General features: G+C 27.5%; 3 protein-coding genes across 3 annotated transcripts; 2 read left to right on the top strand and 1 right to left on the bottom strand.

The window, feature by feature from the left end:
• Positions 1-1,043: 1,043 nt before the first annotated feature.
• Positions 1,044-2,863, bottom strand: LOC113550988 (charged multivesicular body protein 6). Its single transcript, XM_026952970.1, has 6 exons — positions 2,410-2,863; positions 2,188-2,297; positions 1,740-1,863; positions 1,559-1,675; positions 1,344-1,494; positions 1,044-1,237 (listed from the first exon to the last, which is right to left on the bottom strand). Exons 1-6 carry the CDS (start codon positions 2,470-2,472, stop codon positions 1,182-1,184), a joined length of 621 nt encoding a protein of 206 aa, XP_026808771.1. The 5' UTR covers positions 2,473-2,863; the 3' UTR covers positions 1,044-1,181.
• Positions 2,864-3,245: 382 nt separating this feature from the next.
• LOC113550986 (poly(A) polymerase type 3) lies at positions 3,246-9,362 on the top strand. The gene is made up of 3 exons (XM_026952967.1): positions 3,246-3,780; positions 7,023-7,107; positions 7,276-9,362. Exon 3 carries the CDS (start codon positions 7,299-7,301, stop codon positions 9,222-9,224), a length of 1,926 nt encoding a protein of 641 aa, XP_026808768.1. The 5' UTR covers positions 3,246-3,780; positions 7,023-7,107; positions 7,276-7,298; the 3' UTR covers positions 9,225-9,362.
• A 37-nt stretch (positions 9,363-9,399) lies between these two features.
• Positions 9,400-11,874, top strand: LOC113550987 (RCC1 domain-containing protein 1-like). The gene is made up of 6 exons (XM_026952969.1): positions 9,400-9,624; positions 9,696-9,787; positions 9,854-10,055; positions 10,118-10,241; positions 10,369-10,556; positions 10,956-11,874. The coding sequence occupies exons 1-6, from the start codon at positions 9,426-9,428 to the stop codon at positions 11,246-11,248; spliced, it is 1,098 nt and encodes a 365-aa protein (XP_026808770.1). The 5' UTR covers positions 9,400-9,425; the 3' UTR covers positions 11,249-11,874.
• Positions 11,875-13,047: the final 1,173 nt, after the last annotated feature.

Genomic DNA, 13,047 nt, shown 5'->3' with positions numbered 1-13,047 from the left:
CTGATAATACAATTATTGAAATATTAGAACATTTTTATTATTGTGTTTTCTTAATTTTAAAGAGTATTCTTTGAAACAAGTTTATGTGAAAATCAATTTCAAAGATTATTGGCTCACCTAAAGGCCGTAGCTAGAAAAAATTTCAGAAGCGGCCCAGATTCTTCAAATTTCTTCATAGCCCCAAACTATCACAGTAATGCTTTCCCTGTAAGTAAGACCTGCGCAAGATAATGTTTATACTTTAATATTTATGTTATGTTACTATTTCTATATCGCATTCTGTTAATTCATGTTCAGAATTTCTTGTTATTCACCAAATAAAATGTTTAAGTAAGATTATTATATTGCTCATTAATAAGAACCTAAATACACAATGAAGTATAGTTCAACATTTACAATTATTTGGTGTATTATAGTAAAATATTAACTACACAGTAAAAGTGTAATAAACCATGAATATCCAAATCAAACATGAGATTTAATTTTGCACTTGGCAGCAGGAGCGTCATTTCAATTTTTTTTTTTTGGTACACATAAATATTGAGTAGGTACTGTTTATTTTTTTTCGACATATTTGACATTATTGTAATGTGGCCAAGCGGGCTATTTGGATGTGCCTTGCGGGCCAAAATTTAAAATTTTAGGTACACAAATGTATACCCTGCATACCGCAAATGACGCCCCTGTTTGGCAGTGTGGAAAACCATAGGAAATTCACAGACTAAGACACAATTTAGTTAATCACCAACTTGCGCTTTGTTTGCAAGAGAAGTATAAATAGTATTATGTTTTTTTATGAGCAGTACTGGTATTTTAAAATAAATCCAACATCATTTCAGTTATCATAAAATTGATTGAAAATATTAAATTCAACTTTAAACTAAATTTTTTATCAACAAATAAAATATGTGTACTATAACATTATTGTTATAGATTATTAGATACTTCCAAAATTGTATTATTGTCTACTAAAGTTTAAATTTTAAACTTTGAACAGTTAAATGTAAATGTAGTAAAAAACTTTTATTAAATAATGAATACACTTTAAAATATAAATATATATATATATTAAACATACAAGTTTTTAATATTATACACAATAACAGAAAATAAAATTTTTAATATATTAAAATGTTAAGTTGACTTTAATTCGGTGCAATTTTTACCGAATATAATACATTTTATTGAGCTTCTAATGCAATCTTCTTAATAGGTGATTTGTCTTTCTCTTTGGTTTCTAAATCATAAAAATATTTAAGTACATATAAAGCTATCAATAAATAAAACAGTTTTTAAGTCTAATAACAGTTTTATTAAATAAAACATTTTAACTTTATAATTACCTGGAACAATTATTGGTAATTCATCCGATGGTACAGTTGGTAACATATCTATAGCTTTTTGATGTTCTACAGTAATTAGTTCATTTAATTCAGCTTCAACTGCTTCTTCATCCTCAGATGATAAGGCTCCACTGAGTAAATCGGTTATTTCCTGTTAGCAAAATTAATTTATTAAAAGTCAATTTTTAAAATAATGTTTAAGTATAATTATTTACTTTTTGTTTATCGATTCCCTCTTTAGTTTCATCCAAAAGTTGTTCGATATGTTCAATATTAAATAATTCATTTGCTTTTTTAAGGGCTACATTTCCAATTTTAAGGCCTTCAATAACCTATACATAATTGGTAAAATTAAATAAACTGTTTAAGTAGTAAAATTATATTCTGAGTATATACTTTGGCTTCTATTTGGGTATATTCTAAATCTTGTATTAATTTCTCAATAGTATCCAAAGACGCTTCGGTACGCTCTAGCTGCTCTGTTTGGTATTTCTTTTTTCTCAACAAAAGCTTTGCTTTACTGTAATGATGAACATCATAATTATTAAATAATCATTGCAAAGATTGATAATGATACTAATAGGTGCAACCCCCCCACACATACGGATCTTGAACAGAAAAGTTTATTTTTTTCTTCAATTAAGACATTTTATTGAAACCAATTAAAAAGGAATTTGTTCAACATTTATTATTGGTAGTTAAACAAATAATCAATAAATTTAATTAAAACATATTTTTTTAATACTTGTATCTTAATTTTTAATTGATTTTTTTATTTAAAATCGCTTTAATAATGTTATACTTGGATAAGTTGAAATTTAAAAATTAATTATATCTGACATACTCTCTTTTGTTTTCGGACAGTAGTCTTTTAGCAAGTTCTCTTTCGCTTTCTAGTAATTTTTCAACTCTTTGTTGATATCGCTTTAAAGTATCTCTTTGCTGTTTCATTTGCTAAAACATTAAATTAATAGCCTTAATAATACTGTACATAAATGTCAAGTATATTTTAATATACACTGTAGATAAGCAAAACAAAGACTCATTACATATCGATTATTATTACCAGAACTGCTCGATCGTGCTCGGTAATACGAGAGACTTTGGGTTTTCCAAATAACATTCCCATATTGAAAAATGATTTTTGACCAAATTTATCAGCCTATGATGATCCAATAACGATTAACGAAACATAGAAAAGTTAATTTCAATGTCAGAAATTATAAATGAAGTTATAATGACCATTGACTACATTAATAATAAATAATAATTAACTTGTACATTTATGACTAATCAAATATCAACTTTCAAGGTTTTGAAATGGAATTCTTTTGTGATGTAAAATGATAGAATATTATACAATTTATGCACAATAAAAATGAAAATACAAATATTAGTGATAACTGATCAGTAATCTTGTTGCATAGTACAAAAGATAATGTTAAACAATTTATGTTCGAATCTTTAATCGTAATCTGTAGGCTTCAGTTTTTTCAGTTTTTTTTCGCATAGGTATAGCTCATAACGACAACAATAACAGATCAATTATGCATAGATGAAAATATTCTAATATATATATATATATATATATATATATATATATTTATCATCTTTGGCTTTAATCAATGCAACTACGCAGGCTAACCATTTGCTGTACGATCAACTATTCTGAAGCAGCTGCAGCTGCAGGCGGCTATTACTCTTAGGTCAGATCTTCTCTCCACATCGTGATTCTGTTCTGTGATCATAACATTATTATTATTACTCAACGAAGCGAGGCCGCAATTCGCCGGCATCTGCGACCTGCAAGTCTCCCCGCCGCACTACCAAACACGCGGCCGCACTGTTATCGGGGGGCGTGTCCAAGGCGGCTGTAAATGTGTTAAATTTAATTTTTTTTTTTTTTTTGTCGTCATAAAATCATAAAATAAACAATAATATGGTCTCTATGTGAATAAATAATATTGTGATCTGCGAAGCGTTTTGTTTGCCGTTTCCGATTTCGCGCACAAGAAAGAAGAACGCTCTGCAAAACGATACGGAAGGCCGCCAGCCACGTTTCTTTTTCTCACTCTGTCTCTCTCACACCGTCTGTCTCACCGACCAACCGAACGAATCGCGTCGACGTGCCAGTACTGCAACTCCGAGCCACTGCCAATCGCCGAACAGTGTTGTTTTGGCGTTGTGTTGTACGCGTTTTTAGTCCATTGCGTACCCACCGGTTGTCGTGTGGCGCGCAGGGACGCTGTTTTTTTATTTATTTTTCCCGTTGTTTTCTAATTATGTTGTTATTGTTCCAGTTTCAGTTTTGACTTGTTTCTTTGACAAAATTGTTCACAATAATATCGTATTGATTAGTTTAACATACAAGTAGACTGTGTACAGTGAACCTCGTTTTCGTTTTCGCGCTCATCCGACGGTCGCTGAACCGTAATAAGTAAGTACCTATCATACGAGCCCTTGTGGTTCTTGTAACGCCGTCCCGTCATTTCCACCCGCCCACTGTGTATTTGTGTAGTGTGAAATGTGTGTTTGTTTGTATGTGAGTTGCGTTGTTATAGATTTACATGACGTAGATAGACGTAGTGAGACAAAGCAATCAAAAGCCGTTCGTGAGTCTTATCAAAATCAAGTCGCGTGGTATTGTGGTACAAGATTTACTACGTTCGTGTACTAACCATGACGACATTGTTTATAGTAGCATACCAACAACGCCGGTATTTTTGTATTCATGATGTAACTTCTATTCTACTTCATTTGAAAAATTTCTATTGTGAGTTGTGTGACGTTATCGATTCATTACTATTCTTAAATTCAATACCACATTGTTATTGTTAGTAAACACAGGTCGTGAACGCAAATGTCGGTACACCTAGGTTAGGTACATTGTGTTTATAATTCGTGATGAGAGAAATTTAGAATGTAGATACTATTTATTTAAGACTTGGTTTTAAACACATTTAAAACTACTAATGTAATTTTAATGAAATTAAAAACTTTTTATTTGGGTAATATTGATGATTATTGTACCCTTATAATTTTTTTTCAAAAATAAGTAGTTAATAGTATTATATATTATAGTTAAGTGAGAGTAAATACCTACTATGTATAGTATATATCATTTGTTTACTTTAGTATAATTAAATAGGTATTTTAATTGATGTGATACTTTAATTGCATGTTTTTATCCCATCTAAAAAAATATTGTATCTATTGATTTGCTTAATATTTATGTTACAAATTAAAAAATTAATATTACTAATTTAAATACCTATATTGGCTATATTCTACCAGTCATTATTTTTCTCTCAAGGTAAACTTTTAAAAACTAAAATTTATTTTAAATCTTTATTTTTTTAATTCACTGAAGTTGTAAAATATGAACATAAGTAGGTACTGCCAAAATTATCCTGGAGTGCAACTAGTAAAATACTTAATAAATGAATAGATACTTACATTTAATTATAAATTTCAATTTTTTTTATTATTTCAATAGATAAATAATATGTGGTACCTTTCTATTGATTAGAAAAACTATATTTATAATCAATGGCTGTAAAATATAAAAATATCTTTATATTAGAATGATTTCTTTATACATACGAGTGTAATATCTAATAGACCGTTATGATGGTTATTAAAGAGTTGCATAACGTATAAAAAAAAAATGATATCCTTATGTTATGAAACAAAATATAATATTGATGTGTAATTTCTTACAGATCCATTACGTTCCATAATAATTAACTCTCATATCATTATAAATAAATTATGCAATCCAAAACAATATACACTTGTAACTTAACAAATACATTACATTCTGGAATACATTTTTAAAATTTGATTTATGGTGTCAATAGTATATTTTATTTAGAGCATAATAAATCTATTGTAGTATGTTTGAAAATTATAGAAATTGAAATAGATAAAATATGTGCTTAACACGTTCACTGCGGGATGATACCATAAGGTGTTTATACAATTATTTTCAACTATTTTTAATTTGTTCAATGTTGCATTTGAATTTTTGAATTCGAGTATGAGTATACAAAATTGAGCCGCAGAGAATGTGTTAAAATGTATACAACTTTTTTATGAAAGCTTCTATGGTAGAAAAATTAAAATTGTGTTACTTTGTACAACTCATTAGAAAAGAAAATACTCATGTAAAATTAATGAGTAATTATAAAAACATAGATAGGTTATTAAATAAAAATGTTATAAGATGTATAAATACATACAATTTAAGAAATATAATAATATTAATATCCACTTTTTCTAAAATTGACAAAATATGCATTTTCAATTTTGTTTTGAATATTGCCATTGTGTAGAATGGATTTCTTTCTTAGTTTGCTACTTTGTTTTCTATAAATCAAAAGTATATGGATAAATGTACATCCTATTATTCTGAGTCCTGATTATGAATATGTTTTTTTCTAGAACATAACAAATGTAAATTGTTTTGGAGCATAATTAATTAATTATATAATTTAGATATTTTTTTAGAAAAAGTAACATAAAAAATTCCATGTTAGAAAAATCAAATGTAACAAATCAAGAACGTTTTGAATAACAGAATAAACCATTTTTTAATGTTTACAATCATTTATTATATGATTAAATTCTTTATAGTTTATAAGTATAGATAAATTTAGGTACAGTGAACTCTCGATTATCCTTGATCTTCTGTAAAATAAACTATGTACATACAAAAAAATAATGTGATAAAATGTTGTTGAAAAAAATTCAATCTTAAGTTTAAAAAAAGCGTTTTCAAACAAAAACAACTTGTTATTGATTTTTTGTGTCAAAAAAATATAGTATATAATTTTTTAATAATATATTGAATTTTTGTGTTGATTTGAATTCAGCAAAATTTGCTTTTCCGTGGATGTCAGCCACCCACCCTATTACACAGAAAATCGAAAGCACACTGTATATTGATAATTTTAAAGATTTTTTATAATTACCTCGCCAGTCGTAATGGTAGATTTCATACAGAATGCGCTTGCTTGTAAATCATATCTAAGCAAATTAATGTACAATACTACATTCTGTTAATCTGTTACATATTACATATAAGAATAACTTCAGGTGGCATTCAATTTTCATTGGGTATGGTCAGACTAGACCTCGCTAAATATCCATTTTTGTTAATGGCTTTTAGTTCTAATAATCGGTCATGTCAAAAAAATCACTTTATCATGTTGGCCAATATCAAGCTAGATAGTTGTTTAAATGATAAAGTGTGACGCTTCCGAAATTACTTTACTTGGAAAAATAACCATTTCCTTTGCCATGAACATACACAGAAGTCTAGCATCCGCCTGAAGTTACTCTTTAATGAGATAGCATTTACAGTAACATGTATAGGCACTTAAAGAAAACATTAAGAACATTTTTTTTACTTGTTAAAATACAATTTCTCAGCTACATCATAACACAGTATCCAAATACTGTAAGAAAACCGTACCTTTATACTTAATAACAATTATAAAATTAAATAGATTACTAGTAACTATACAATATATTTAATAAATAATTACCTAAATTAAATATATTAAATATGTTTAATGGTATTGACTAATCCACTGTTTAATTTTATAATCTTTAATTAATATTTAATACTAATAAATTAAATATTTATTATCAATCTATTTTTTATTTTTATTTTAGGACTTATTCAAGACACACTTATTGAATAATCAGATAAATATAAGTATCAAAAACCTGTGATGCCGAGAGATCGTGAATAAAATAGGTATCTAGTATCTATATAACTGTTACATTTTTACTTGAAACTATGTAATAGACTGATTTTTTTTTTTATGTCAGTGATTTGTGTTAGATATGATAAATCAAAAAAATTGATTTTGTATATTAATTGGTAATTTAAACTATTAAAATAGTTATTTTTATTTTTAAATAGAGTATTCATAAAATCCCTTTAAAATGTATGGAATGACATCGGCAATAAGTGATGCTCTTCCAACAGACATTGATATTCAGTTAACAAAATCATTAGATGATGCTCTTTCTAAAGAAAAAGTTATTACTACTGATGAAGATTTATCCCAAAGGCTTGAAGTATTATCAATGCTTAATAATTTGGCTAAAGAATGGATACGTGAAGTAAGTATGGAAAGAAATTTACCTGAAATAACTGCTGAAAATGTTGGAGGATTAGTATGCACGTTTGGATCATATCGTCTTGGCGTTTATCATAAAGGTGCTGATATTGATGCAATTGTCATTGTCCCTAGACATATAACCAGAGCTGATTACTTTGCAACATTTTATAATAAGTTGAAAGAAAATCCTAATATAAACAATGTTCGAGCTGTTGAAGAAGCTTTCGTTCCAGTAATTAAAATGATAATACAAGGCATTGAAATTGATATGTTATTTGCACGTCTTGCTTTAAAAGAAGTACATGAAGATACTGATTTGCAACAGGATGATCTATTGAGAAATTTGAATCCCAAATGTGTACGAAGTTTAAATGGATGTCGTGTAACAGATTCTATTTTACGATTAGTTCCAAATCGAGAATCCTTTAAGAAAACATTAATTGCAATAAAATTATGGGCTAAACGCCATAGAGTGTATTCGAATGCCTTAGGATATCTGGGAGGAGTTTCTTGGGCAATGTTAGTAGCAAGAGTATGCCAATTATATCCAAATGCAGCACCAGCAACTTTAATACACAAATTTTTTTTAATTTTTTCTAAGTGGCAATGGCCTCAACCTGTATTATTGAAACCATCATATTTTATGGATCTTGGATATCCAGTTTGGGATCCAAGAGTAAACATGGCAGATCGTAATCATGTTATGCCTATTATAACTCCAGTTTATCCTCAACAAAATTCAACTTTTAATGTTTCTCATTCCACACTTGCTATAATACAAGATGAATTTAAAACAAGTTTAGACATTATGGGAGAAATTTTAACTGGAGAATCTAGCTGGTCAAAAATTTTTCAGCCATCCAAATTTTTCACTAAATATAGATATTTCTTAGCCATAACTGTATTTGCAAACTGTGATGAAGAATTACTTGAATGGAGAGGGTTAGTTGAATCAAGGCTTCGTTTTTTGCCTACATCTTTAGAAGAAATTGAATGTGTTCAAAGATCTCATTTAAATCCTGACCAGTTTGTCTTACCTTATGAAAAATCACAAGGAAGGCCATCATCAGTTTGGTTTGTTGGTCTAGAAATATCAAAGTCTAATGGCACTGTAGTTCAATTAGATTTTAGTACTCATATCCGAGATTTCTGCTTATTGGTGAAAAGTAGAGCTCATAGCATTTTTAAAGCTGGAATGGATATACAAGTTAACCATTTAAAAAGAAAAGATTTAAAGGATTATGTACCTGATGAGTTGAAAAAAGAAAAGGCTATTCCAAATACTGTAGGTAGTAAAATTATTGCTCGATTATCAACTGAAGGTAGACATTCTATATCAGAGTTGGTTGAAGAATCACAAAAAAGCCCTACATCTAGGAAACGTAGTGTTGAGGATTGTATTGATGATAATATCATTAAAAAAAACCTATTGTCAAATGAAGAAAAACTTTTTGTCTTGGGTTCAGTAGAATCTCATAGAAGCCCATCATCTGAAAATAAATCAAACAACCTAATTAATACTTTATTATCAACTGAAAAAGAAAATCATTCTATGTCAACCGAAAATGAAACCAAAGAAAATATCAATATTGTAAAAGAATCTCTACTGCCAACTGAAGCCAGACATTCCACTGTTGAATCGGTAGATTCCCTGACTAGTCCAGTATCAAATAAATGCTATGCTGATGATGAAACTGATGAGAATGATCAGAAAAAATTAAGGCTTCTTCATCCAACTGTTGCCTAATTACCCATGTGTTCATATGATATAAATCTTCAAATAAAAATATATATATATATATATAAATATATTTAATATACATACAAAAAAAATTTAAAAAAAAAAAACAAAAAAAAAAAACAAAAAATGAACAAAATGCCCATCATATAAAATGCATTTTTTTTTTTTTGTAAAATAGTAAATTATTTCTTGTTCTGTTATATTGTAATGTCTTGCAATACAACAACAGACTTAGATTCATATTTAAACAGCATCATGGGTATGTTTTGGTGCGGTTTTAACGGGTTCAACCAATTGAACAATAAATCGAGCGTCGACTTGGATTTTCATACTTATGGCTACGAAGAAAATTATGGTGAAATTCTACAAGTGGCATTTTCTTGGAGTACTGCTTCTATTTTGACAAGTATTCAATTTAATTCTTATTAATTCTTTATTTTTTTTTTATTAATAAACATTGTGTATACTTAATTAAAGGTTCTGGTAAAATTGTCATGAGTGGCCTCGTCAACAAAAAAACAATCAATTTTGAAATATTGGATGATTTAGGATATGGTCCTTTTAAATCTGTAAGTTAATAATATTTATTAGTTGTGAGTGTTTAGCTTAAATTGTACCATGGACGATATGTTTAGATTTCTTCATCTGAATCAAATATATTAGCTATTGATTCAATTGGCGATTGTTGGTCATATTCAAAATGTGATTTTAAGTGGAATGATATTACTTCAATATTACAAAGAGAGGATCAAGTTTCTGTGTCCAAAAATCAAAGTCGACCACCTATAAATCATATATGCTGTAGTGATACAATTCATCTAGCAGTCACATATAATGGTATTTATTAATTTAAAATTTTTTTTTTATATACATTTTATAATAGGTGATTTTTATTATAGAAGTTTATTCAATTCCAACTAAAATATTCAATTCAAAATTCAAAGTCACTCAAGTAGCGTGTGGCTTTGAACACATAATTATTTTAATGGAAACTGGTTGCCTATATACACAAGGATCCAGTAGGTAAGCTATTTTAAACGCATAATATTTAGTTTTTTATTGCACACTGTATGCAGTTTTATAAGCAGTTATACCAATACTATTTAGCTCGGTATATTTAAGATTTTAAAATGTACAATAATACTTACAGCCGAGGTCAATTAGGTCATGGTGAATTAAATGAAGAAGATCATCCACGGCTTTTAAAATCTCTAGATGGTATTCGAGTGATTAATACTTCTGCTGGTGGCTGGCATACTGCTGCAATTACAGAGTATAATGATCTCTACATGTGGGGCTGGAATCATTCTGGGCAATTAGGAATTTCAAATTCTCCAGGTACTAAATTAAATTAAGCTGATTAAGTCGTTAAAATTAATAAATATATTTTGAATTTCATGATTTATATTATATATTCAATAAATTATAATGTTTAATACTTGTGGTAGTAGTTTAAAACATTGGCTAAAATGTTTTTATGTGTAATACATATTTTCACAGCTAATATTTTAATAAATTATGTATACAATTATTTGCATTTTAATCAAACTATTTTTAGCATTTTACTATTTGATACTGTTACTAATTATCAACTAATTTAAGGTTGAATGTTTTGTATGACTATTTGGTTTACAGCACTAATAAACGTATTCAATATTGTTAAAACAGGTGAAATATCATGTTGGATATTTTAAATATTTTTTAAAAGTTAAAGACTAATTTATAACATTTTTACAGATAATGGTGGTATAATAATGGCTCCAGAACCTGCACTGATTAATTGGCCAGAAGAGACAGATATCGAACAAGTGAGTTTGGGGGCAAGACATTCAATGGTTTTAACTAAGAACAATATACTTTGGGGTTGTGGGTGGAATGCTCACAAACAGCTTGGTATTAAGACCTACCAATTAACTTGTGATCGTATGATTAATTTGAGTAATTTGTCACCATTGCTAAAATGCAATTTAAGGAAAATTGTCAAAGTAGTATGTGGTGCATGGAATAGTGCTTTGTTGTTAGGTAAATGATTATTTGCCCCATATAAATAAAATTATACTAAAAGATTTTTTATGTGTGAATTAGTAGTTGGTTATTGTGGGAAGCAGTTTTTTGGAATATAGGATTTTTTGTTTAAGAGATAATTATGTTCTTATTACTATAACTCTAAGACAAATTCTTTTTTCACTAGATTCTGACAATTTTACTTTATTTTTACAAAAAAAAAAATTATTCAAATTCATAATTTTATTTTAAAATTATTATGAGTTATACATTTTTATACTAAGCATAAATTTAATTAATTTGAGATTTTCAAAATATTTAAATTATTTGCTTCATTATATTTTTTTTTTTTTTTTTATAGCAAATTAATGTCTCTATAATATGATAAATTTGATTAAACATGTATTAATGTGGGTAAATTTCAACTGTTGAAGAAATTAATATTTGTAATATTTTAAATTATTTAGAATTGAAAAACAACAATAGTTTTAATTAAAAATATGTACTTCTTCATTGAACAAAATATGGTGTGGATGGAAGTAAAATAAGTGTTAAACAGTTGGAGAGTTTAAATTGACTTCATTATGTATACACGTATTGTTATTTATTATTTAATTTTATTATTTTTTTGAAATAAACGATTTGAATATAATTTTTGTGTAATTATTTTACGGTGTTAACTTTAACCACTCTCTGGCGTAATCCATATTGATATACTAATAAAAATATTGCTATTCAATATATTTAATGTATAATATATATTTGTATAGTGCCTTTATGTTATTTCCTTTGAAATGTACACGATTTGCTAAAGCAAATTTTCATAGTCATGTACGTAAATATTATATTTAATATGATATGCTGAAAGGTCTGATTTTTGGATTTTACATATTTATTTTTGTGTATGCAGTTAAATGGAAGTAAGATATATTTACAAATTACGAAACGGAACTTGAACACAATTTTATTTTGCATAAATAAGTATATTTTAGGGGTTAGAAAATATAAAATACAATATTTTTTTCTGAAGAAAATAATTAATAATTATATTACATGTTATTTGTATTTACCATTTATACACCAATCAATTTGTGTTATCAATAAAGTAAATTTAAACTGCATACTAAATTTTTTTTTACAGTATATTGGGATAATTTTTGTCGTAAGAGCAATAAAACTAGTGGCGGCTATCCTATACCTACCTCAAATGTATCATACACATAATTTTGGTTATTACCTATAAAATGCTTTTGTTGGTGGATGTCCACAGATTTTAGTAATTTGGATATACGTGGTAAGTTTACTGTAACTGCCACTAACTAAAACATATTTAAAGGATTTTAGGATAAGATATATCAGACCTCTATCTTAAATATGTAGCTTAGGTAATTTTGGTTCAGTGATGTATAATCAAAAGAAATAATAAAAACATGTATATTTATTAGAAATTGAATTAAATTAAATCACAACTTTATTTCTATATTATATTGTTTACCTACCATATGATGTTCATATGATTCATTATTTAAAAAATAATACCGGTATTCATTATTCTAGAAATTTCTTCAGCGGGTAACGCCATCTGTTAACGGAAGCAAGCAGTAGCAGTTGTCTGAAATTGTACGCATAGAACATGTTATGAGCTACGGCAGTTAAAGGGGATGGTTAAAAGGAGAAAATATTATAATCGGTTATTTTTAAATCACACAGCTTGTAATATATTTTCAATCCATAATATAAAATTATTTTATAATTCATGAGTCATAAATGATCTCATTTCACATAAATTGTATTGAAAAATGTATTAACTATTAATGGATGAAAA

Source organism: Rhopalosiphum maidis, chromosome 2 (genome assembly GCF_003676215.2).
Source record: "Rhopalosiphum maidis isolate BTI-1 chromosome 2, ASM367621v3, whole genome shotgun sequence".
Classification (NCBI taxonomy): Eukaryota; Metazoa; Arthropoda; class Insecta; order Hemiptera; family Aphididae; genus Rhopalosiphum; species Rhopalosiphum maidis.
Note: the sequence above shows the minus strand (reverse complement) of the source record. Positions and strands in the feature narration are given on the sequence as shown.

What these genes read in the sequence shown, in the direction of transcription:
- LOC113550988 (XM_026952970.1), bottom strand. Translation starts at nt 2,472, where the DNA reads ATGGGAATGTTATTTGGAAAACCCAAAGTCTCTCGTATTACCGAGCAC. An exon ending in AGCACGATCGAGCAGTTCTG is followed by an intron (nt 2,298 to 2,409) that starts GTAATAATAATC and finishes TTAATGTTTTAG; the next exon opens with CAAATGAAACAGCAAAGAGA. An exon ending in AGGGAATCGATAAACAAAAA is followed by an intron (nt 1,495 to 1,558) that starts GTAAATAATTAT and finishes TTTTGCTAACAG; the next exon opens with GAAATAACCGATTTACTCAG.
- LOC113550986 (XM_026952967.1), top strand. Translation starts at nt 7,299, where the DNA reads ATGTATGGAATGACATCGGCAATAAGTGATGCTCTTCCAACAGACATT.
- LOC113550987 (XM_026952969.1), top strand. Translation starts at nt 9,426, where the DNA reads ATGTCTTGCAATACAACAACAGACTTAGATTCATATTTAAACAGCATC. An exon ending in GATATGGTCCTTTTAAATCT is followed by an intron (nt 9,788 to 9,853) that starts GTAAGTTAATAA and finishes CGATATGTTTAG; the next exon opens with ATTTCTTCATCTGAATCAAA. An exon ending in TCTAGCAGTCACATATAATG is followed by an intron (nt 10,056 to 10,117) that starts GTATTTATTAAT and finishes TTTTTATTATAG; the next exon opens with AAGTTTATTCAATTCCAACT.